Genomic DNA, 27,188 nt, shown 5'->3' on the forward strand with positions numbered 1-27,188 from the left:
TTTTCTGCACTGCTTTTTCCCCATCTTTGTGGTTTTATCTGCCTTTAGTCTTTGATGATGGTGTGGGTGTCCTTTTTGTTTGTTAGTTTTCCTTCTAACAGTCAGAACCCTCAGCTGCAGGTCTTTTGGAGTTTGCTTGAGGTCCACTCCAGAGCCTGTTTGCCTGGGTATCAGCAGTGGAGGCTGCAGAAGATAGAATATTACCGAGTGTTGCTCTCTGTCTGATTCTTACTCTGGAAGCTTCGTCTCAGAGATGTACCCAGCCGTGTGATGTGTGAGGTGTCGGTCTGCACCTAGTGGGGGATGTCCCCCAGTTAGGCTACTCAGGGGTCAGGGACCCATTTGAGCAGGCAGTCTGTCCGTTCTCAGATCTCAACCTCGGTGCAGGGAGAACCACTGCTCTCTTCAAAGCTGTCAGACAGGGACTTTTACATCTGCAGAGGTTTCTGCTGCTTTTTGTTTAGCTATGCCCTGTCCCCAGAGGTGTAGTCTACAGTGGCAGGCAGGCCTCCTTGAGCTGTGGTGGGCTCCACCCAATTCGAGCTTCCCAGCAGCTTTGTTTACCTACTTAAGCCTCAGCAATGGCGGGCGCCCCTCCCCCAGCCTGGCTGCAGCCTTGCAGTTAGATCTCAGACTGCTGTGCTAGCAATGAGGAGGCTCCGTGGGTGTGGGACCCTCCAGGCCAGGTGTGGGATATAATCTCCTGGTGTGCCGTTTGCTAAGACCCTTGGTAAAGCACAGTATTAGGGTGGGAGTTACCCGATTTTCCAGGTGTTGTGTGTCTCAGTTTCTCTTGGCTAGGAAAAGGAATTCCCTTCCCCCTTGCACTTCCCAGGTGAGGCGATGCCTCGCCCTGCTTCAGCTTTCACTGGTTGGGCTGCACCTGCTGACCAGCACTGACTGTCTGACACGCCCCAGTGAGATGAACCTGGTACCTCAGTTGAAAATGCAGAAATCACCCGTCTTCTGTGTTGCTCACGCTGGGAGCTGGAGGCTGGAGCTGTTCCTATTTGACCATCTTGGGCGCCCCCAGCAATACATTTTTTAATCAAACATTTTGTTAAGCATAGCAAATAATCAAGAATGGTAACTAGATGTTCTAACACAGCAAGCTTGTCCTCCACAGTAATCTATTAGACTTCTTAATTTAGTGAAATATCTTAGTCTAGCACTATTTCTACTACCATGTTAGGACTAATGATAGTAACCTGCATAGTTCCATTATCTTTTCTGTCTTCTTAAATGAATCTGTCTCTTTTATTCTCTAACTCTGGAATTCTAAATAGAGCAGCTTCATGTAACTTCTAAGTTCCGTAGCATTGTTTGTAAAGTAGTTTGTGTATGTGCATTTTTATTGGAAGAAAATAGTTATAAGATTCTCACAGGGGCTTATTACCTAGCCCCCCCCACCTCCATAAATCTTGAAAAACATTAATATATCTCCTTTATTTTTTTCTTCTTTTGTCAAAATAATTTTCCCATGAAAAATGATAGCTAGCATGTACTACATTGACTACATGCTAAGTACTGTTTAAGTGCTTTGCATTTTTATCCTTTTAAACTTCATTATAGGCCAGGCACAGTGGCCCATGCCTGGAATCCCAGCACTTTGGCAGGCCGAGGTGGGCAGATCATGAGGTCAGGAGATCGAGACCATCCTCGCTAACACGGTGAAACCGCACCTCTACTAAAAATACAAAAATTAGCCGGGCGTCTGTAATCCCAGCTACTCTGGAGGCTGAGGCAGGAGAATGGCATGAACCCGGGAGGCGGAGCTTGCAGTGAGCCAAGATGGCACCACTGCACTCCAGCCTGGGAGACAGAGCGAGACTCTGTCTCTAAAAAAAAAAATAATAATAATAATAATAATAAACTTCATTATAACTGAGAGGTAGCTGTTATCATATCATTTTCCAGACAAGGAAGCAGGCACACAGAGATGAGGTAACTTACTTAAGATTCACACCTTGTAAGTAAAGCAGGCAGAATTTGAAAACATTTAGTTTGAACCCTGACCCTACACTACTAACATCTGGACCCAGGCTACGCTGTTCTTTGCCACACAAAAGCATTTTTTGAGAAATATAGGTAATTTTCTAGTATTAAATCTGTAAAAACTACTATAATATTGCTTACTGTACTCCCTTTGATCTCAATCTAACTATCAAAACTCCACTAGAGACATTTCTTATAATAATATGGTGATCTATTTATTGGTAGTTGGATATACATAATGGGATAGCAAAACAATTAAAACATCTTAAGCATTAATCAATGAGAAATTGGCTAAATTGTGGTTTATTCATACAATGGAATACTCTGTAGTAAAGAATAGAAAGTTTTCTATATTACATGGAAAGAGCTCAGAGATGAATAACTAAAGGTTAGGCATAAATTCAGATAGGGGAGAAATAGTGGTATTTATATTGCTTATATATGTGTAAGATACTCTGGAAAGATACATAAATTATGTCTAGTCGTAGAAGTTGGGTTAGTGAATGTAAGATTTGGAGAAGAGGGTGAAGAGACTTTTTTGCTAATGATTTTTTTTTACTTCTTGATTTTTAAACAGCATAGATACATTATTGCAACAATTAAATTTACAGAAAATAAAAAATGTATTTTGGGGGGAATAAGTAATGTTTTCACATTTTTTCAACATTCAAACAGTGCAAAAAGACTGAAAAAATTTCCCTTTTACCCCTTTCCCTAGCCACTCAGTAGTTGCTATCAATCACTATCCATTTCCTTTTTATTATTCCATAGACATTTTATGCCTATACAAATTCATGTGTGTGAAGGTATATATTTTTTTCTTTTAGCTCTCTTTTTGCACACTGTTCTACACCTTGCATTTTTCTGCTATTAATATATCTTGGAGACCATTTCATATTCAGTACATGAAGATCTTCCTCATTCTGTTTCACAGCTTCAGAACATTTCATGATATGATATATTGAGTGTATTTAATCAGTCCACTGTTAATAAACATTGGGATTATTTCCAATCCTTTGCCATTGATAAATGATACCACAGTGAATAATAGTACATATATGTTATTTTGCATTTTTTCAATTATATTTTTAGGATAAATTCTTAGGAGTGATTTGCTGTGTCAACAGTTGCATACATTTATAGTTTTAATGGTTATTGTAAAACTGCCCTTCATTGAATTTTACCAATTTATGTGAATACCAGTAATGTGTAAGTTACCCTATTGTAAGTTACTTTGTGTTATAAAACTGTTTGATCTTTGCTTTGAGCTCATTTGTCTGGGTACAAAAGATCACTCAGTGTAGCAACTCAGTGTAGTTTTAATTTCTCCTGATGTTGAGCATTTTCCATAGTTGAGCCATTTGTATTTTCTTTTTTTTTTTGACTGTTATTAAAACTTTGCTTTATTTTTCTATTGAATCAAGCACTACCAGTTACAGTTAGTTTTATTGTGCCTTCCAAACGCACAGTTAGCTTTGCTTTATCAATAACCAAATAATAAACTAGGTCCCAATGGTTATATCCATATCTAGACTGTTCAGGTGATCAGGAACTCTCTTATTTGTGTGCTTTAGCTTTTAGTTCTTGGTTATATCTCCAAATACGAAAAAGCTGAGAGGCGCCTGCTGTCCCCACAAAGAAATTAACAGCAAACAGACTCCAATCTTTTGGAATAATTACAAGTGAGTATCTTGACCAAATAAACCCTGTAGCCATCAAAACAGCAGATTGAGCTGTGCTAAGTTTTTCTGCAGGTCTGACCATATCAGCCAATCTAGCACACACCAACCCCCATTTCATAATTGGAGCCCAGAAAAAAACTGTTCTGGGACCTGCTGGATGGTTGTACAAGGGCCTCAATTTCTCGGGCAGCATCAGCTCCACTTTATCGAGGAGCTGGTGGTAGGTGGCCCGCAGGCCTCGGGCACCGGAGGCCGACATCTCCGCCGACGGATCGTGAGCAGCCAGGTGGGAGCGTGGCTCTATTCTCGTCCCTGGCTGACAACGAAGGGGAGCTAGTCCCTTTTCCTTGCCACGACGCCTGGCGTCCGCCTCTCGCCTGGAGAGCCCTTCCCGTGGCTCTCCCTGCCCCGCTGTGAACCAAAAAGCTGAGGCCCACGGCCCACGGCCCGCGCCCCGCGAAGGTTGAGGGGGCGGAGGCTGCCAATGGCCCGCCCCTGGCCCGCCGCCGGCCCCATGAAGGAGAGAGGGAGGAGGAGCCTTGGCAACAGGTGCCAAAATAATCACCTCACCGAGTCCGCCCAGCGCCCTACTGGCAGCGAGCTTGCGCTGGCAGAGCTGCCCGCCAGGGTTGGCCCGCCCCGAGGCGTGGGCGGGATCGAGCGGAAACCTCTTTCTCTCCCCTCTCCCCCGCCCTCGAGGCCATGTTAGAGAAGGGAAAGTGAAGCTGCGCCGGTTCTTCTGCTCCTTAACTTTAGACCTGTAGTTAAAATGGGCTTTTCGGGCCTTCAGTGCCTCAAGATGATGCTGCACCATTCTGTTGCTTCTTTTGACTGGAAGCTCGTGAGCGAGAGACTACAGAATTGAGTCGCTTCTCTCTCTACCCCTTTTATCCCTAGCGACTTAAGAATCTGGTTAGAGTGGCCCGGATGCATTCTTCCAGGGTGAGGGCAGCCGCGGCACACACCAGCCTCAGTCTCCAGGGTGATCGTCATCTCACGAGAAAAAGCCCATTTGTATTTTCTTTACTATGACACACTTTTTATATAATACGTCTTTTGAAAATATTTGATTTTTTAAAAAGTCATCACCTCATGAGTTTTTGTTTAGAATAATCTGTCACCTTCGTCCAAGTCAAAAACTGAGAAAATTTTATTTTATAAATGTTTCTTGCAGTAGGTTTTTTTCATCTTAGTAACCAACATTTGGACTTACGGTCTGCTTCATATGAGAGGCCAAGTAATACTGAAATATATCCTATGAGGTCTAGGGGAAAAAATGTATTTATGTAGATCTTTGTTAATTTTTATTCATTGTTGGTTTTCCTATCATAAGCTGGAAAAATGTTGCTATTTTTCTACCATTGGCAGTTCCCATCTTCCCAAGTTATTTTGTGCATTGCATGTAACAAATTCCCTCTCTCAATAGAGCAAGAAGATACAAAAATTGTAAACATATATGCACAAAATAACAGTGCTCCAAATTACATAAATAAATGACAGAATTGAAAGAAGAAATAGACAAATCTACAGTTATAGCTGGAGACTTCAATGTGCCTTCTTAGTAATCAATAACAAGTAGAGAGCAAATCAACTAGGATAAAAGAGACCTGAACAACACTATTATGACATAACTACATCTATAACTTCTCCAACAAACAGTAGAATATATATTATATACAACTACACATGGAATATTGTTCATTAGAATAAACCGTATGTCAAGTCATAAAGTATCAATTTTCAAAGAAGTTATAGAGCATTTTTTGACCACACAGAATTAAATTAGAAATTAATAACAGAAAATCATCAAATCTGTGATAAGCATCATAATTCTAAGTAATTTGTGGGTCAAAGCAGAAATCACAGGGAAATTAGAAAAGATCTTTTTTCTTTTTTTTTTTTTTGAGACAGCGTTTCCCTCTGTTGCCCAGGCTCAAGTGCAGTGGTGTGATCTCAGCTGACTGCAACCTCTGCTGCCTGGGTTCAAGCAATTCTCCTCCCTCAGAGTCCTGAATAGCTGGGATTACAGGTGCCCAACACCATGCCTGGCTAATTTTTTTATTTTTAGTAGAGATGGGGTTTCACCACGTTGGGCAGGCTGGTCTTGAACTCCTGACCTCAAGTGACCCACCCACCTTGACCTCCCCAAGTGCTGGGATTACAGGCGTGAGCCACCTCACCCAGCCTAGAAAATATTTTTAACTGAGTAAAAATGTAAACACAATATACTGAAATTGTGGGATCCAGCTAAAGCAGTTCTTAGAGGGATATTTGTCACTTCAGATACTTTTTTTAAAATAAGAAGGGCCAGGTACAGTGGCTCACACTGATTACAGTGTAATCCCAGCACTTTGGGAGGCCAAGGAGTTTGAGACCAGCCTGGCCAATATGATAAAAGCCTGTCTCTACTAAAAATACAAACATTAGCCGGGCATGGTGGTGCGCACCTGTAGTCCCAGCTACTCAAGAGGCTGAGGCAGGAGAATCACTTGAACTTGGGAGGCGGAGGTTGCAGTGAGCGGAGATTGCACCACTGCACTCCAGCCTGGGCGACAGAGCGAGACTCTGTCTCAATAAATAAATAAATACATACATACATAAAAATTAAAAAGAAGAAATATCTAAATCATTATCTAAGTTTCTACCATATGAAGCTAGAAATAGAGCAAATTAGACCTAAAGCAAGTAAAAGAAAGGAAATAATAAAAATCAGAACAGAAATCAATGAAGTTGTAATGGCAAAACAGTAGAGAAAATGAATGAGTCCAAAATCTGGTTATTTGCAAAGGTCTGTAAAATGGATAAACCTGGATGACAGGAGCTCAGCTGAACTGGAAGAGAGCTGATTGATAAGAAAAAAAAAGGAGGCGGTACAAATTACCAATATCAGGAATGAAAGAGGACATCCATATTGAGCCATAAGAGAATATATGGATAACATTTGCCAATAAATTTGACAACTTACATAAAATGGATAAATTTCTTGAAAGATACAAATTACTAAAACTGACTCAACAAATAGAAAATCTGAATATATCTATACCAAGAAAATTAATTTAGTTATCAAATTTATATAATTGTTACTCATCCAGAAAAGAAACATCAAGAACTTTATATCAACAAAGATAACATTGTGGTAAACTCTATGAGACATTTAAGGAAGAAATTGTACCAATACTCTTGAACCTATCTCAGAAAATAAAGGAAGAAGGAACACTTCTGAACTCAATTTATGAGGCCAGTTTTATCCTGATAGTTGAACCAGGCATTATGAAAAAACCTACAAACCCATGTCTCCCATGAACATAGAAGCAAAAGCCTTCACAAAATATTAGCAATAGAAAGGATAATACACTATAACCAAATGGGTATTTTTCTTTTAGCTTTATTGAGGTACAAGAAATATTTGAGTTATAAATATTAAGGACAAGTAAAAATTATATGTATTTATCATATACAATGTGTAATGTTTTGATATATGTATACATTGTATATGATGACCACAATCAGGCTAATTAACATATCCATCATCTCACATAGTTATGTTTTCTGATGAGAACATTTAAGATGTACTCTGTTAGCAAATTTCAAGTATACAATACAGTATTATTAAATATAGCCACCATGCTATACGTTACCTCTCCAGAACTTATTCATCTTATAACAGAGTTTGTATCCTTTGACCAACATCTCCCCATTTCTCCCAGACCCTGGTAACCACCATTCTACTCTGCTTCTACTTTTTAAGATTCCAGTATGAGATCATGCAGTATTTGTCTCTCTGTGACTAATGTATTTCATTTAACATAATGTCCTTCAGAGTCATTCATGTTGTGACAAATGACAGCATTTCCTTCTTTTCTTGGGTTGAGTAATATTTCATGTGTATACAGTCATCCCTCGTTATCTGTAGGGTTCCAGGAACCCTCCCCCCCCCCCCCGCAGATACTAAAAGCCTTAGATGTTCAAGTCTCTTACATAAAATAGTGTAGTATTTGCTTATAACATATGCACACCCTCCCATATATTTTAAATCATCTCTACCCTAGATTACTTATAATACCTAATATAATATAAATGCTATACAAATAATTATATCGTATTATTTGTATTTTATTTTTTTAAATATTTTTGATGTGTGGCTGGTTGTGGAACTCATGAATACAGAGGGCTATTTCTTTATTCACTCATCCATCAATGGGCTCTTAGGTTGATTAATATCTTTGCTATTGTAAGTAGTGCTGCATTGAACATGGGCATGACCAGATGGGTTTATCTTGGAATGCACAGTTGGTTTCACAACAAAAGTGAATTAATTTAGTTCACATATTAATTGGATAAATGGGAGAAAAACCATATGATCATTTCATTTGTCAAAGAAAAGCATTTAGCAAAACCTAATGTCCTTTCATGGTAAAAACACTCACAAAGCTAGGAGTAGAAGGGGATTTTCTCAGCCTGATAAAGAGCATATCAAAAACTCTTAGCTAACATCATACTTAATAGTGAAAGACAGGAACAAGATTGGAACAAGACAAGGATGCCTGCTCTCACCACTTTTCAGCATTGTACTAAATTTTCTAGCAAGGCAGGTAGGCAAGAAAAAGAAAAAAAGACATCCAGAATGGAAAGGAAGAGGTGAAACAGTTTCTGTTTGCAAATAAAATGACCTTACCTCTAGAACACCATAAGGAATCTCCAAAGAAACCTGTTAGAGCTAATAAACAAGTTCAGCAAGGTTGTAGGATACAAGATAGATGTACAAAAATTTCATTGTATTTTTATACACTAGCACCGAGCAATCTGAAAATGAAATTAATAATTCAATTTATAATAGGGGTGATGAAAATATTTTGGAATTAGATACTGGCAAGGGTTGCACAATTTCATGAATATACTGAAAACCACTGAATTGTATATATTAAAAGAGTAACATTTATGGTATGTGACTTACACCTAAAATTTTTTTCTAGCTGTGTGAAAAAAGACTTGTATCCAGAATGTGTCAAAAATTCTTTTAACTCAAGTGTAAGAAAACAAAAACCGAACACAAAAGTGGGCAAAATACTTGAATAGATACTTCTTAAGAGAATATATATGAATGGCCAACAAGTAGATGAAAAGATACTCAACGTCTTTGTTCATTAGAGAAGTACCAATTAATATCACAAGTAATAATACCAAGTGTTGGCGAGGATTTGAAGTCCTAGAAGTCTTATTCACTGGAATGCAAGATGGTGTAGTCAATTTGGAAAAAGGTTGGCAGTTTTTAAAAATATTAAGCATATGCTTACTGTACAACCCAGCAGTTCTGCTAAGTATCAGCCAGAAGAAATGAAAACATATGTCTACATTTAGACTTCTAAATGAATGTTCACAATAGCCTAATTCATAGTCAAAACCTGGAATTCATACAGGTGAATGTATGAACAAAATGTGGTATAACATGAATGAGTCTCAAAATAAGTGAAAGAGGCCAGGTACAAAAGATTACATCCTGTATGATTTTATTTACATGAAGTTTTTTAAAAAGCCAAAACTATAATAGTAGAAATATCAGCGACTGCTTGGGTCCAAAGAGTAGGGGCCAGGATTGACTGCATAGGAACGTAAGCAAATTTTAAGGCGTGATGGAATTATTCTGAAACTATTGTGCTGGTGGTTGCATGACTATACATTTGCCAAAATTCATTAAACTATACATAAAATGGTTGAATGTTATGGTATGTGGATTTATAGATCAGTAAAGTTTTTAAAAATGCCTTCTTTGTTAAACTATATAAATGGAAGATTTGTAACTTTATTTCTAGAGATTTGAAAATTAACATCTTTCTCAGCCTGCATATTTTTCTTTTTCATCTGCGTTTCTTCCTTGTAGCATATTTCAGAATTTTGTACTTAATGTCCATAATTAGTTTGGCAGACCTCTGTTGAATGTCTGCTATGTGCCAAGCGTTAGGAGGACAGAGTTCCTACTTCCAGAGAACTCACAATCTTATGGAGAAGGCAAATTTGTTTTTAAAGTAATTAATAGGAAACATAAATGCAAGAATACAAGTGTTGACAAGGTATGGAAGAACTAATTATATCTGAATGGAGCTGGGTGGCCCGAGGTTTCATTAAATGGTGTCAGGGAAGGCTTCCCTAGTGAGCTGGAATTTGGAGGAGAATAGGAATTGATTCCGTGCACAAGGGAGAGCAGACACATTAGCTTCCTATGTGGTCTTTCGGTTAAATAAAGAGGGTTTGGGGAATATATTTCTGTGTTTATAAGACTAATAAGCTTCTTTAAAAATCAACTTTTAGGATATGAGTTCTTGGTCACTGATATATCTGGTACTTTTATTAGCAAATAGAGCTTCGGATTACCTGGCTACTAACAACCCCACCCCCCTTTTAAAACTAATTTTGTTTCACACTCATTCAAAGTCTAGGCACATTAATTAGTACTGTCTCTTGTGAATTTCATGTTTTTACTGTTGTTCCTTATCCACACTGACAACCTACACGTTTTAAACCAGAAATAACTTTCTTTTTGCTCCAAATTAACATTTGCTTTCATAGAGTAGCTAGGTTTCATAGAACTATTAGATATGTAACGACTCTATTTAAAAAATAAATATATGAAAGAAGCAGATGACATTTAGGAGTTATATTTCAAAGAGATGTATTTTGAGGATATTTAGATATAACAGCTAGGAATCTTTTTCTCTCTTGTTTCTCCTACTCCCTTCACGTTTTTTCAGTTGACTCAGTTAAGAAAGTTTTCTTATTGTCTCAAAGTAATGGATGAGGATGACCCTTAAAATCTATATCATAGGAAATGTTCTTGATGAAATATTTTGAGAATTTTCTATTTCATATCTAAAAGGAAGAAGAAGAATTTTCAGTTCTTGCCAGCTGCCTGGGACTTCTGCCAACATTTTACCAAACAGAACATCCATTCATCAGTGCCTCCTGTCTGGATTGGCCGGTTCCAGCATTTGATATTATAACTCAGTGGTGTTTTGAGATAAAATCGTTTACTGAAAGACATGCAGAACAAGGAAAGGTATGTTAAAAGAGTTGTACTAACTTGCCACGGTGGTGATATGCTAATAGGTAAGAGAATAATGAAGACTGTTAAATTTTAGGTCATCTGTGTTTGACGGCAATTATAAAACTTGATTAAATTGAAAAAATGGTTTACTTATGTAAATTGCATTTATGAATATAATGGCAGAAATATTTCAGCTAACAAAGATGAGGCATTAGTCAACACTTTTAGTTTGTTTGGGGTCAGCAGATTTTTATTGAACACCTTAAGTAATCATAGCATTAGACTTGGTAGATACAAAGGAATTATAAGGTAGACAAGGAATTGTGTTTTTGTTTGAAGAACTGACATATTTTTAAAATAAATTGGACTAGCAGATCTAAAAGGTCATGTCTTTAACTTTAAAATTTGTTGGGCCTATGCTACTGGCTCAGCTAGTGAAAGGGGTTGTATTGAAGATGAATGGAGTGGGGACAGCAGTGAGTGGCTGGGTATGCCATGGTTGGAGGCTCAGAATTCTAGAACTACAGTTTTTTAAAAATTGAATAACGTGATGAAAGTAGTATTTTGGGGAGTAATTCTGGTGTCTTTTTGGTGGATAAATTAAGGATAAAGGGAAGCCAGAAAATATTTAGGTGGTGAAGAAAATCTAGACTATTTTTCTGATTGTAAAACTTGGAAAGTAACTAATGTAAGAGACATTTGAGAAAAACATAGGACTTGGTGACCAGATGTACATGACTTTAAGATCTTGAACTCCAATCATTAGGAGAGTAGTGTCTAGTATATATAGCTACAGTAGGAAGGTGCCATTGCTTAAACACCACTGATGATGCCCCATTGCCTATGGAAGAAGGTACAGACTCCTTGCATGGCATTCAAGGATCTTCACCATCTTGCTTGCCTTTCCATCTCATTGTATACCCTCCTCTGCCATTACCTTGCTCAAATCACAAAAGCATATTTCATAAGTATGCTATACATTTTTAAACTTCTAGAACATTACTTATTGCTGTTACGAAAGCAACCTTCCTACCCTTCTGTTGAATTAATAATCAGTTTGCTAAGTAACATTTACCTTTGCTAAATAAATGTGACTTCCTCCGTGAAGATTTGTCTGATAGTCCATCTTCCTTACATCCTAATCCCTTTTTTCCCTGTTGTTCTATAAGGCTGTACTTTTGTGACTGTCTCTAACAGTTGCCATGTTTATTACATTTGTTTCTTTAATGTGTCTGAATGCGGGCTCCATGAAGCAGAAATTGTTTCTTATTTATCCCCAGTTTCTAGAAAGTGTCTCATATAGACTAGTCACCTAATAAATATTTGTGGAACAATTAAGTTGTGGGGTGGTGTCACTGGCAGAAATAGAACTTATGAAAGGGGAGCCAAGTTTCAGGGAAAATGAGAATTTTAATTTTGAACGTCAAAAGGACAATAAAAAATTAATATTTCAGATGGATATGTCAGACTAGATTTAATTTTTAAAACATTGAAGTGAATAATAAAAGCAAGATAAGCATAAGTTATAAATGTCTCTGCTTTTGTTCTTTTCCTTTTTTTGCTGAAATCCTTAAAAAGATGCTATCTCATTTTATACCCTTTTTTAAAAAAAAGGGAAATTCAAGAAGTTAACTGAATCTTGCATATTACATATACAAATATCTTCCTGTCTAATAATTTCTTTATTCACAGAGCATATGGCAATAATTTGACATCATACTTTGATGTCTGAAAACCTATGCAGAATGACATGGAGTAAGAGATGGGTATAATTGTAGAACCAAGGCAGGGAAAAAAGTAATGAGCACACCCAGAGTTTTTTTGTCTTCATATGAGCCGTAGGTTAAAATCAAGCCTACATTTTAGATGAATGATTATTGGTATGTATGCTGATGGAAAACAGTAATTTATCATTTTAAAATGTTTAATCTTTTTTATATAATTAGGTGATAATTATTTTAGAGGCAGTGTAGTAGACATTTGGTTAATTTATTAATTTATGCTAACGCAGAATTTTTGCCAGTTATGTAAGTGCACCACCATTTGACCTGCATCCCCACTTGTGTCCCTGCTCCACTCTTGTGTTCCTAACCCTGATCCTGACACCTAGGTCAACCTCAGGTAGGTTAATCTGTATAGAGAGACCTAGCAGGGTAAATGATGACAGGAGCTGTTTAGTCCAACAGCACTACCCTTGAAAAACTGTGAATTACTACTTCTGAATTTTTGTATCAGTTAAGATTCTTTGTTCGGAAACAACAAAATCCACTTCTGATTTAAAATAAGGAAAACCAAAGCAAACTATGACAGAAAAAAAAAAAACAACATTCATTGGAAGCATACTTGGTAATGTGCAGAATTAAAGAGCTTAACTGTCATCACTTGGGAAGGAGAGAAACCACAAAGATCTCTGGTTTGTTTTCTCTGAAGTGCTGCCACTAGACTAAGCTTCAACCATTTTCCTTCCATCCGTTTGCATGCTCAAGGTTCAGATTCCTGGGAGAGAGAATCTGGGTGGCCTAACTCTTGTAATACATATACCCTAGTGGTGGGGCAGGATCTTGTGTTGGGGGCAGCCCCATCAGAACTGTATGGAGCAAGAGCAGGGGTTATTTTCCAAAAGAACTTATAATGTTGTTAACATAAGAAAGCAGCAAAGGATGCTAGGAGGATTTAAAAAACAAACTGGTGGCCCACTACTTTCACATCTTACTTGCCTGGCACATACACACCCTTCTTCTCATTCACAGAATTTCACTTCTGCTGTTCAAAATGATGTAACCATTTTACTTATGACTGCAAATGCATCTGTGACTTTCCCAAATAAGCAACCTGTTGTCACATATAGTCCTTACATCATCAGGCCTCTCTGCATCCAGTAGCTCTGAGAGATGTCCATTGTTCCTATCATTTGTTGTACTCACACCTAGATGGTCTGCAACATTTTAATTAGTACCTACTCACACTGAATTCAATAGTAAGAGAATGAAAATGTTGCAAAGATATATGACACAGTAAGCAAGATTTGCAAGTAGTCATAAAACTGCAGCTAATATACAAATATATATGACTTTATTCTTTTACCATCCGTGATCCAGCACACCTCACCTGATTGGATTTGTTTGAGCAAGGATGTGATACCAAACTTTATTCTGAGAGGGCTGAGCTTCTGGTGATTGGTCCTGTCTTGTTTCTATAAGGCTGTAATCATTCTGTGTTAAATTTCTGCCTTTCAAGCTTAGTCTATGGTCGGGGTGGCAGTAGGCATTTTTAAATTCCAAAATATTGCTCTACCAATTGTATGGCAACATTTTTATTCTTCTTGATAGTCATGGTCAGTCCCTCCAGGCGATGCGATAAGCTATCCTTGTGATGTGGATGGCATATACCACAAATGTTCCTAGTGGTCTAAGGAACATAGAATGATCAGATGACATTTAGTTTCTAATTCAGTATAACCAGTGTTATAAACTGTACTAGAGGATAGATAGTACATAGCTCCCTTAGCCTGTAAATCCACAGAAGAGTCCAGAATAGCAGTGAAGCAGAAATTTGAGACCAAATTTTTTTTTCCATTTTAATGTTTACAATTTAATAAATCTCTTGATTACAGACATGTAAGGCTGTTTGGTAGTATTCAGAAACATCACAGTAATGGCAAGTTTTTCAATTGGTGTGTAGTCTTCAATAAATATCTATGAAACTGTCAAACCAGTATGACTGTATTTATACCTCCATAATTTTCAGGATTGTTGGTAACCAGAGCATATTTTCCCCAAATAACCTTGCCTCCTTCTGTCACAAGGCCCAACTCACTCACGTTTACCTCAGTAACAGTACCTTTGGTGATAACACCCAAAGTTATATACATTGGGAATGAAGGACTCTTCTTTACACCAAGTATTGTTAGGCAAAAGGTGGCTGTCAGTTCAGGATGTTACATGGGCTTTCTTGAAACGCAAGCCCATTGGCCTGATGAATGTTCCATAGATACATAGTTTTCTTGTAAAGCCATCTCCAACAAAGTAGAGTTTAGTAACCATCCTCTTCCATGCCTTCTTCTTTATCTTTCCTGTTGGAATAACTTTTTTTTTTCTTTTTTTTGAGACACAGTCTCGCTCTGTTGCCCAGGCTTGAGTGCAGTAGAGCGGTCTTGGCTTACTGCAACTTTTACCTCCTGGGTTCAAGTGATTTTCCTGCCTCGGCCTCCTGAATAGCTGGGATTACAGGCGCCTGCCACTATGCCCAGCTAATTTTTTTATTTTTAGTAAAGACAGGGTTTCACCATGTTGCCCAGGCTGGTCTTGAACGCCTGACCTCAAATGATCTGCCTACCTTGGCCTCCCACAGTTCTGGGATTACAAGCATGAGCCACTGCACCTGGCCCTGTTGAAGTAACTTTTAACACTTCTGTTTCTCCCTAGGTAGGTACTTTTAGACAGAGGGACTTTCCATTTTCCCGCTTTCTCTTTTCATTTCTGCTTAATCATACTGGAAAGTACGTTAGCTCGAGGTTGTCCCTCTCTGTCCAGCAGATAGGCAGGTACTGCTCCCTGTGGAGTCTTTTTTTTGTTTGGTGCTTCTTTTTTCATGCATCTTGATAGTCTTTTTCATTTGTATTTTCTCAGCATAGTGCTGTTTAAGATAAAGCTTAGCCTTCAGACCAGTCATTTTCTTTGCCTTCTTTGAATGTTCATAAGCCTCTCAACTTTCCTTCTTTCCTTTTCTCATAGTAATCCAAATGATATCCATTAGCATTCACAGTGTAATTCAATATATTTGTTCTGTGGCATGGCACAGGCACAGCCCCTGGGGTGTAAAAATTCTCTCAATTTTTGGGCCTCAGAGACCCACGAGCAAACTCCACACAGGCCGCAACAGGAAAGGCAAGACCAAATTTTAGGTGTAATCATGAGAGTTGCTACAACTGTTAAATACTTTCCACCTCTTATTTACCATACATATGTATTCCAGTTGTGAGAAAGGTCACCCATATATACTGGTTGCTGTGTAGAGCATACACATTCTGTAGGTGTTTTCTTCCAGCTGGTGCCATCTAAAAATTTGTAAATTTCATGAATTTCATAATTTTTATGGCACTGAAAAAAACAGTTTTGTAGTTCATGATTTAAACTACTACTGCTTTTTTTAGATGATTGAGTATATGTTAAGATCAGTGAATTCCATGGACATCCACCTGTTGCCTTACATCTCTCTTCATGAGGGAAATTATTGGAGGTAATGTGTTATGGGCTACTGGATAACATGCAGCCTAACCTATAATAAGTGTCAAGTTCAGTGAGGACAAATTGTTATCCCTTCCCTTTAATGGAAGGGTTCCACTGTAATCAACTCATTTCAGAATGTGCCATCCTTGGGGTCCAGGGTTGGGCACTGAGTATTGGCAAACGATGTATTGTATACTGTTCTTATAATTGCTTCCATGGACACTTTATCCATTAACTTGTTGATGAGGAACAAGCTAGCTTAGTTACTCCTCTGATTTAGGTAGATTATGGCTGCATGTAGGTAACGTGATATGATCTCCATTTAAATTGACTATTACTTACAGTTTCTTAAGGTGATAGACTCACACTACATTTTATCTGTTTTAAGTGTGAATGGAGTAGCATCTAGAAAAATTTAATGCTGTTGCCAGTATTTTTATGCAGCTGCAAATAGTTAATAAAACATACCCTTCAGGGAAATTTAACTAACTTGAAAATTTTTTTATTCTTAAAGCAAGAAATGTATGAAAAGAATTCTAACCCAGCACTTAAACGGATATAAAAGATCTTAACAGCTGAGGTGTAATGAATTGTACATATTCTAGGAAAGAGATTCTACATTATAAAGTATTAAAGTAGAAAAAATGAGTTATATCCATGATCTCCCCTAAAGAAAAAGCTAAAGAATTGTTTGAGAGTGGTCAAAACTTGGTTTTAAAAAATATGTAACTTTTAAAAACCTTTGCACTATGCATGTTTAAAGTCAAATACAATTAGATGTATTTTCCCTGCATGCTTAGAGATGGTGTTTTTCTTTTAAAGTAATAACAAGTTTAAATGTTTTAGGTTGCTTAATCTAAAAAATTAAATCATATTGTAATTGGAAACGATAATACATTAAAATAGATAATGGTAACTGTTGAACTACTCTTTTAGTCATGTATAAACTGGAAATGAGAGGAGTGTTAATGAAGAAAATAAGCCACATTCTTGGAGGCAGATTTTTCTTTCTGTAAAAATACCTTTAAAAAATATATTGTGTTAGTGACTTAAATACATAAAACTAATGAATATTTTTGGATGTTTTAGGCCTTGCTTATCCAAGAGTCAAAATGGAAATTACCACACCTACTACAGTTGCCTGAGAATTATAACACCATTTTTCAGTACTACCACAGAAAAACCTGTAGTGTCTGCACCAAGGTTCCTAAAGATCCTGCTGTTTGCCTTGTGTGTGGTACTTTTGTATGCCTGAAAGGACTTTGCTGCAAGCAACAAAGTTACTGTGAATGTGTATTGGTAAGCAATAATAAATAATACAAAATTTATGAAAACATAGATCTCATAGCACAAGGAAAATATGGTCAAGCCAGCTCTTCATATTTAACCACTCTTTGAATTAAGTATATAATACATACAGGGATTGTGTGTTTTTTAATCCAGTAGAACAGTAAAAAAAGAAAGTCTCTGAGGTTTTAAGTGAGTAAATCCTTCCTTAAGTACAATTCTAGTTCTCCTTTCACCTACTATCCTTTAATGGTATATACTTGGGAATGTGCTGTGAAACAAAAGTCATCTGTGCTGTTGGAGATACTAGACTCTGAATTAGATGGGCTCTTAATTGCTTTACTAGATATTCCTTACCCAAATTCCTCTTAATGTATTAATAATAAAGTGTTAGGAATGGAGTTATAAGTTTAACTGAAATGAAATCTTACTATTTTTAAATCACTGTATTATTTAGAAGGCATTAAGATATTCTTGATTTTATTATAAAGCCTATTTGATTATGAAGTTCATTAATATATTTTTAATTTTTTAGCATTCTCAGAACTGTGGTGCAGGAACAGGTATTTTCCTTTTGATCAATGCATCGGTAATTATCATCATTCGAGGTCACCGCTTCTGCCTCTGGGGTTCCGTGTATTTGGATGCTCATGGAGAGGAAGACCGGGATCTTAGGTGAGATGTTCACGGATATATCCTGGTGTTTTATTGAAATTTGGTCAGTGAAAACCAATATGCTATTCCTGGCTTTGTAATTACAATTTTTTTAATATTAAGAAATTCTTGCCAGGCGCGGTGGCTCACGCCCATAATCCCAGCACTTTGGGAGGCCGAGGCAGGTGGATCACGTTAGGTCGGGAGTTCAAGACCAGCCTGACCAACATGGAGAAACCCCTTCTCTACTAAAAATACAAAATTAGCCGGGGTGGTGGCACATGCCTGTAATCCCAGCTACTTGGGAGTCTGAGGCAGGAGAATTGCTTGAACCCGGGAGGCGGAGGTTGCAGTGAGCCGAGATGGCGCCATTGCACTCCAGCATGGGCAAAAAGAGCAAAACCGTCCCAAAAAAAAAAAAAGAAAGAAAGAAATTCTGTCATTAATTCAGAGCTATTTCTAGTTTTTGAGATATTGTCCCTATCAATATATTGAGGAAACATGAAATAAACCAAATTACCATGTGAGGTTTTTGCCATGAAGAATCTGTTGGCCAGGCCAGTGGCTCACACGTATAATCTCAGCACTTTAGGAGGCTGAAGCAGGAGGATTGCTTGAGCCCAGGAGTTTGAGACCAGCCTGGGCAACATAGTGAGACCTCATCTCTACAAAATAAATAAATAAATAAATAAGCCAGGTGTGGTGGTATATGCCTGTGATCCCAGCAACTCAGGAGGAGTTGGAAGGATCACTTGAGCCCGGCAGGTGGAGGTTGCAGTGAGCTGTGATCATGCCACTGCACACCAACCTGGGCAACAGAGAAAGACTCTGTCTCAAAAAAGAAGAATCTAGTAAAAAAAAGAAATGCAGTAGGTGTGGTGGCTCATGCCTGTAATCCCAACACTTTGGGAGACCGAGGTGGGCAGATCACTTGAGGTCAGGAGTTCGAGACCAGGCTGGCCAATATGGTGAAACCCCGTCTCTATTAAAAATACAAAAAATTAGCTGGGCATGGTGGCAGGCGCCTGTAGTCCCAGCTACTCGGGAGGCTGAGGCAGGAGAATGGCGTGAACTCGGGAGGCAGAGCTTGCAGTGAGCTGAGATCGCGCCACTGCACTCCAGCCTGGGTGACAGAGTGAGACGCTGTCTCAAAAAATAAATGAATAAATAAAAGATAAAAAAATAAAAAAGGAGGCAGACATGGTGGTGAGCACCTGTAATCCCAGCTACTCGAGAGGCTGAGACAGAATTGCTTGAACCCAGGAGGCGGAGGCTGCAGTGAGCTGAGATTGCTCCACTGCGAGAGACTGTCTCAAAAAAAAAAATAAATAAATAAGAAAGAAATGCAAGTGAAATCTTCCTTGTATGATATTGATACTTTTTTTTTCTTTTTATTCTAGGCGAGGCAAACCTCTCTACATTTGTAAGGAAAGATACAAAGTTCTTGAGCAACAGTGGATTTCTCATACTTTTGATCACATCAATAAAAGATGGGGTCCACATTACAATGGGCTGTGACTCTCCACCTCAGCATTGCATCATATCATCATTTTCGCCACAAATTTATTTTTCAACAATAAGCTTTAACTTAATTTGGGGGATTAACACTTTTGCTGAGGGAGAAAAAGAAAACATACGTTATGAAGCCTTTCCAAAATTAGGTGCTTGGTAATCACGTTAATGGTATAATAATTTAATATCTGGAAAACATTAATAACAAGTTAAATTATTCTTTAGTGGTCATTTTTTAAGTGCACAATTAATAAGAAGCACAACTTGTTCACAAACTCATTCAGAAATGATTCTCCCAACAATGCATATCAGCTATTCATTGATACTTAGAGTGGGTGTGATTTATTTGACATTTTACTGCTTCTTTCTGTGTTTTAATTTGCATCTGCTAAACATAATGCATCTTTTTTCCTCTGCCATTCTTGTGTTGATTTGAGAATTTTTCTGTATGTAATTAGAAAAAAATGTAAAACATGATTTATGTGAAATATTGTATAGTAAAAGTTGGTCTAATAGTAGAACTTTAAAATTTTTTCTTATTGTGAGGAATCTGTTAAAAGTTTAAGGCTTTGCTGAAAACTGAATTCATTCTCAGGAATTTCATAAATCTCCCCAGGTAAATAATTGAAATAGCTGTAAAATAAGTAGATAGCTGCTATTAATATAATACAGTACATTTTGGGGGGCATATGTGTGGTTGGGGGGGTCCTTAAAAATCAAAATTTGCCATTTCAAGTTGGATGAATTACTAGAGGTAATAACAAATCCTACTATAAAATCAAGAGGTACATACATTGGGCAGATGTTGATTCTGTGCATGCCCACCTTTTATTACCAAACAAGGTTTTGTTTATATGATTGTATTAGAAATGCTCAGACTTCCCCAGAAATGAACCATAAGTTTTGGAACTTTCTTTCAGCTCAAGAGGTTCAGCTATATTGTATTTGTGCAGTGTAATCACTGCTATTTCTGCTTGGTTTCCTAAAAGGAAAAAAAAAAGGCGCAGTGGTGATGACCCTCATGAATGAGCCTTGCTTCTGCATTCTTCTTAGAAACTGCTGTGAAAAACAATTTATGTTTGCAGGGTTTAAAAATCAGTGAAAATGGGAATGATTGAGCTAAAACCCACTCTATGAGAAGGAAAATTACTGAAAAGCATGTGATATATTGCTACAAAGATTTTTTTCCTAAATGATTCAGTAATTGAGTATTTAACATATAGTGCTATCAAATCAAGCTATCCCTGGTACTTTGGACTTCTATGGCTTGTTATATAAAATTACATTTTTACACGTAAAAATAAACAAATCTAATGATAAAGTATAAAAATAATGTCAGATCCATGTTCTAAAAAATGTTTGTAATGATATGACATTACAAGAGTATGAAAATGGATATTAAATGATGGCCTTGCATTAAAATATGGAAAGCAGAGCAGTACATATTCAAATGTATTCAAAAAGTCAAAAAATTACCTATAGTTCTACAATAAAATACATGGAAATAGCTTGCTATTTTTATATACATTTCCAAAATATTAAGATAACTTTCTGTAAGACTCAAATGATTCTGTTTGACTAAATAGCTGTCCTTTCCAACACATTGCTACTTTTTTAAATACTGTATCATAAGTTCAGCCTGTCATACTTTTTGCATTGATCATTATGAATACCAGACCATTTGTAAGTGTGGTTGAAGAGCAAAATGCTAATTTACATCTCTAGTAAATACTGTTACAGGATTCATGAACTTGAATAATTCTGCAGTTTGAAACTCTGATGCTATATATACATGGTATAATGTATTCAGACTTTGATTACTACTTATTTAAAATGGAATGTTTTATGGTTGTGCATATGGATGTGAAGTGAAAATATTAGCCTTAACTTTAAAATTTGGGTGTTTGATAGTGTTTATTTTGATATTGGTGAATTAGTCACCAGTAAATTTTAAAAAAGCACTTGGTTGAAAATTGTACTTGAATACATACATGCATGCTGCTAAACTAGAACTTTAATTTTTCCCCATAACTTTTATAAGTCCCATTTATAAACCCACTTTTAAAAATAACAGGTCCAAGTTAGAGTGATGTGTGTATATTATTCAAAAAAATGTACTGGTGTGATATCTTGTATGAATGATCATTTAAATACAGTACATTACTGTAGAAGCTAAATTGATCTTTATAATTAAGCAGAAATTACAAAACTAGGAATAATCAACATTGTAAGATATGTTAATAAAAACCTGCTGTCATTTGGTTTGTGAAAGGTCCTTAAAATGTTTACTGCTTACATGTTTTTTTCCCCCCAAAGATATTGACAGTAATATATGTGAGTGAACATGGCTGAAAAGATCAAAGCATAACATAATTAGTAGTTGCTTTAGGGTGGAGTAAGTGTGTAAAGGGTTTGCTTTGCCTTTTTTTTTTATTTGCAGAGCTAGTTCTTGCTTCTTCAGTCCTTGTCTCATAATCAGTGCACAGTCTTTGCTAAGTGTGTGTGTTTGGTAGAGGGAGAAGGAAATGAGTATGTAGAGCTGAGGAACACGGCTGCTGTGGTCTGTGTTCTTTTCTGAAAGTTCCCAGCCAGACTTCAGAAATATTTAGTGCTTTAGGAGAATGTTTATTTTGAGTGGTTTGCATTCTTGTTTGAATTGACAGTCCTCACCCCTACCTCTCCATCCTGAAGCTCACCATCCATCTATCAGCTAGCAGTCCGTTTCTCTTCAGACCTTTCTGTTTTATGTATTCCGATATTTACTGATTTCTGTGACTTAGAAAAGATGCTGACTAAAAGCACTGAAGGCTTAGAGGAAACAGCAGTATGGGAGGAGATATGGTCTAAGACTCTCTGTATTATCTCCAGGATTCTAATTGCTGACTCTCAAATGGCTGTTGATGGCTTATATTTGAGATCATATTTGGGGTTGAAGGGGCACAAAGCATGGTTTTAACCACTAGAATCAAATCGCCAAGAGAAGATGAATTCATTGGTGAGGATGCCTGATAATTGATGATTGTGGGAGAGCAGATGACTTATGACTGTGTCTCAGTCCCATTCACAGCACATAGTTCTTTCCTCTGCCTTATGATCTGGCTAGATAATATTAAGCACTGCTTAGTTCAACAGGGATGAGTTGGAGTGGGCAAAACAGCAACACGATCTCTATTTATGACACTTCAGCCTCTCTATTAATTAGGCATATCAGGTATGGAAGAGCTATGACCTGCCATCTTAGTATACAGTAATCTACAAGCAGTGGAATGAATGTGACTTCAGCTGATGCAACACAGTGAAAGCACACAGTAGAACCTTGTGTAGAGCTGCCTTTGTGCAAGTTAAATTAATGTAAGATGTGACAGTACCAAAATCAGTGAGGTAGAGTCCAAGAACAGACCAGAAGGAGTGGGGTCAAAAGCACAGATAAAAGCTTCAGGTTTAGGGGAAAGATACAGAGAAAAGGAAAGAAAGTCTAGAGCAAAAAAGATTTGTGTCTTATCCTCTCTTGGTGACAAAGGAGCAGGATCATGTACCAAGAGTGAACAGGCCTAGCATATCTGGGGGCTTGAGATAAGTGGCAAAAGCTTAGACATATGCTAGGAGAGAGAACAGGCCAGAAATAAGGGGAAGCACCACTGAAGTTATATTCACAACTGAGTGGGGTTAGAAAACCTAAGTTTAATGGAGCCAGTTAGAAAGATTCTGTAATTTTATGGAGCCCCTGAGTTGAGCAGCTTAGGACCTGAAGGATAGAAATTAGACTGCTAAATTAACTGGGGATTGGACTGATACAGTATGTAAAGGGTGCAATATAAGTTGATAAGAGAATTTGGGGTGCTGGTTCAAATGAGTGTGGGGTTTGTGTTGGATTTGTAGGATAAATTGAGGGGCGTAGGATTGGAAGTCACAATAAGATTTAATAAGAATGAAATCTTTCAAAGTTTTCTTTTGAAATGATGCAAAATAGCTTCATTGTTGAAGCATTTAAATTCATTTATTTAGTAAATACTGAGCTCCTCCTGTGTACCAAGCGCTGTGATAAATACTGGAAATACAGTGGAAAAGTCAGATAGTCCCTTCTCTCACCTCGCTTTCTATATGATTAATGTTACAAACGATATGTGTGTTTGGAGAAGAGAAGTAGAGTAGAAGGTGCTATAGATGGACCCTCTAAACCAGACTTGAGTGTATGAGGAGGCTTCCAGTGGGGAGAGATGATGATCCCTAAATATTATGTAGGCGTTATCTGGGTGAAACAGGTGTGGAGAATAGTGATTCAGGCAGGCATAGAGAATATTGTTTGCAAAGAGTGGAGAGAGCACTTGTGGATGTGAAAGGGAATCATTTTGACTGTAAGCATAGGTGCTTTTGAGAGGTAAAATCTAAATTACAAAGAGTTTTGTAAGCCATGCTGAGGGTTTTAGACTTTTTAAGAGAGCAATGGAAGCCATTTTAGGGCTTTAGATAGTAGAGTTTTTTAGATTTGCATTAGAAAAGTCAACCTGGCTGCACCCTGGAGAAAAATCCACCAGTGGGGGAAACCTGCCAGGTGTCTGTTGAAAGACTCCAGATACAACATGATAGTTGGCTCAAGTAGGGGAGTTGTGGTGGGGACAGAAAGATGTGGACAGTATCTGAAGAGAGTTGACAGAATGCAGTAACGCAAGGGACGGCCAAGAATATTGAGTGCCTAGGGTGTGCCAGATACTAAAGTAAGTTCTAGGGATCCCACGTTGAACAAGACAGAAAGGGTCAGTGTCTGCTTACAGTCTGGTGGAAAACAACACTGATTATGTCATTACAGTTCAACAGGATGTTATCAGCAAGTTAGGCTATGGGAATCAATAGACTCATTTAGTTTGGGAAGTTCACAGAAGGTTATGTGGAATAAATGATGTTTAAGCCGAGACCTGCCTGAAAAAAAAGTAGAGGTGAGCTAAGTGAAGGAGGGAATGGGGGAGGGCATTCTGAAGAGTGCAGCACATAGACCCTGAAATAAGAATAAGCAGGGTTGCACTCAGGAAACTGAAGGAAGTACAGTATGGTTGAAGCATGGAAAGCAGAAGAGCATTGGTAAGAGCTGGTGCAGGAACAATAGGCGGGAATCAGATCCTGGCTGCTTGAGTAATGTTACGGATGTTGGGCTTTATGGCCTTTATTTTGGTTATTGCCTAGAGCAGAGGTCAGCAAACCTTTTCTATTTTGGTTGTTGCCTCAGTTTAGAGCAGAGGTAAGCAAACCTTTTCTGTAAAGGGCCAGATGGTTTCTGTCACAACTATTAATCTCTACCATTATAATACAGACGCATCCTATACATACACACACACACACACCTACATATATATACACATATATTATGCATATGGATGTGTATGTGTGTGTGTGAATGGGCATGGCTGTGTTCCAATAAGACTTATGTACAAAAGCAGGCTGTACGTCAAGAGAATGAGAGGAGGGTAACAGGAACATTTGGAAAAACCCTTCGGGAGGGTGACTCAGTAGCCAGAGGAGAGATGAGGATGGTGTATGGTGTATACTAGGGCAGTGACAGAAACGACTTATGCTCTGGTCTAATGGTTGGTCATGTTATTTCATGAGCTAGAATCAACTTTATCCAGGTATAAAGTTGAAAGTGATGTGTACAGATTTTGACCAGTTGAAAGTGAGACTTTTGTGAGTCATCCAAATGGGGATGTGATAATTGATGGGGATGTGATAACTGATGGGCTTGAAGGGTAGATGCTCAGAGGAGTCATCACCAACAAATTGTAACTGAAGCCATGGGAATGGCTCTCATCCAGAGAGAAAAGGGCCTGTGGTAAGACCCTTAAATACTATCCATAGGGCTGCTAACAACATAGCAGCTGATTGTCCACAGAAGTAGTGACCCAAGAGAGGGAGACACAGAACACATAAAAAAGCATGCCTACAAGGAAAGCCCTGGTGTCTTTTATCACCTAATCTTAGAAGTGGCGTATATTACTTCTGCCAAACATACCAACCCCGAGACCATGTAGGAGGTTACACAAGAGTCTAAATACTGCGGGGAGGAGAGATCATTAGGGGCCCATCTTACTGAAGGAAAAATGCCAAATGAGTGGGCAAAAGTTGAAGAACCAGGTTTGCATTGTTTCATGGTACGTCCCTCAAGGTACGTATGAATTACAAAGGGAAAGACTGTAGCTTTACAGAAGAGAAACCTGATAGATAAGTGATTAAAGTTCATTATTACCAGTAAAGACTTAATAAACCCCTAAATATGATTCACTGAGAAGTTACTGCAATATAACTGCAAATGTTGCATAACTTCATTCTAATCATGTAAAAACATAGGACAAAGTCAACTGAAGGACATTCTACAAAATAACTTACCAGTACTCTTTGAAAGTGTCAAAAGAGGAGGAAAAAATCAAAGAATTATTACAGACTGTAGGGGACTGAGGAGATATAACTAAATGCAATGTGAAACCTTGGACAAAATCCTGACACCAAAAATAGATAATAGTGAGAAAACGCAAAATCCAAATAAAGTCTGTTGTTTAGTTAATAGTATTTCATGCTCATTTCTGATTTTGATGATTGTGCTATGTTTCTGTGAATTGTTATATTAGGGGAAGCAGAGTCAAGGGTGTACAGGCATTCTGTGCATTATTCATGCGACTCTTCTGTATATCTAAAATGTATTTTAAAATGGGAAGTTTTTTTTTAAAAAAGACCAATAACCTAAGAAAACTTTCCTCAAATAAAAAGACTTGAGTTCATATTGAAAGAGCCCACAGAGTACCAGGAAAATTGATCATCAATAGTAAACTTCAAGACATACCCTAGAAAAACTATTTGACTATAAAGACAAGGTCCCAAGACTTAGAATTAGACTGGGTATTTAGACTTTTCACAAGCAAGTGCAAGGCAAAATTGAGCAGAATTTTGAAGAAAACCTCAAGGAAAGAACATGTAAGCCAGTGATTTTATGTAAGGTCATGCTGTCCTTCAAGTATCAGATCATAGAAAAATAGTTTAAAGCATGCCTATGTCAGTCTTTCTAGTGAAAATCTACTAAACGATTGGCTTCGTTTAGCCACAAGTAGACTGGAGGAAACTTCAACAAGACTGTTGAAGTGGAGATATTAATTGTACTCCAGCTCTAAAACAAACTCAAATCCTGGTCACAGACTGCTATTACTCTCCAGTGCCTGGAAAGGAATATCCTCTCTGGTGAATGATGACATTATTCTAATTCTCAAACCATTTCTGAAAGTGTTTCAAGTAAACATGATGAGACAATTCACAAAAGCTAGAATCAATAGAAAAATAATAACATCACAGGGACTCTGGTTATTAAAATTACTTGACTTGTGTAATTTTTTTTATTTGAAAAAGTTTTAGAGATTCTAGTCCTGAAAAGATAACCAAACAATAAGAACTAAATGGACCTGTTTATCAGATGAAATACAGTTAAAGAAAGAGTTGGTAAACTGGGTTATAAATTAGAAGGAGGCATATAGAATAGAGCACAGAGACTAAAAGACGAAAAAGGAGTAAGAGGTAAAAGACATAAAGCACCCTGTGAAAATACCAAATACACTTGTAATTGGAGCCCCAGGAAGGGAGAGGAGAGAGAATATGGCAGAGACAATATTGGAAGAGATAATGGCTGAGAATTTTTCAGAAGTGATGAATGACATTGAACCACAAATTCAGGAAGTTCAAAAGATCACAAATAGGATAAATGGAAAATCTATACCTAGAGAAATAATAGTGGAATTGTAATAAATACAAAGTATCTTA

At 37.5% G+C, this 27,188-nt stretch overlaps 1 protein-coding gene and 2 pseudogenes across 2 annotated transcripts in view; 1 reads left to right on the top strand and 2 right to left on the bottom strand.

Moving 5' to 3' along the window:
• The window catches only part of UBR3 (ubiquitin protein ligase E3 component n-recognin 3 (putative)), a gene marked incomplete at its 5' end in the record, with an annotated part of 276,638 nt that extends 254,959 nt beyond the window's left edge, over nt 1-21,679 (top strand). Inside the window, 4 exons of the mRNA XM_011945970.1 lie at nt 10,549-10,728; nt 17,034-17,243; nt 17,767-17,906; nt 19,286-21,679. Of these exons, the coding sequence (XP_011801360.1) occupies nt 10,549-10,728; nt 17,034-17,243; nt 17,767-17,906; nt 19,286-19,403 (648 nt within the window). The remainder of the gene's footprint in view (nt 1-10,548; nt 10,729-17,033; nt 17,244-17,766; nt 17,907-19,285) is intronic.
• On the bottom strand, nt 3,384-4,247 carry LOC105514516 (annotated as a pseudogene). The gene has a single exon (XR_001002188.1). The product of XR_001002188.1 is annotated as a mitochondrial pyruvate carrier 2 pseudogene (transcript).
• On the bottom strand, nt 14,443-15,995 carry LOC105514515 (annotated as a pseudogene).
• Nucleotides 21,680-27,188: the final 5,509 nt, after the last annotated feature.

Source organism: Colobus angolensis, unplaced genomic scaffold (assembly GCF_000951035.1).
Source record: "Colobus angolensis palliatus isolate OR3802 unplaced genomic scaffold, Cang.pa_1.0 Scaffold247, whole genome shotgun sequence".
Taxonomy (NCBI): Eukaryota; Metazoa; Chordata; class Mammalia; order Primates; family Cercopithecidae; genus Colobus; species Colobus angolensis.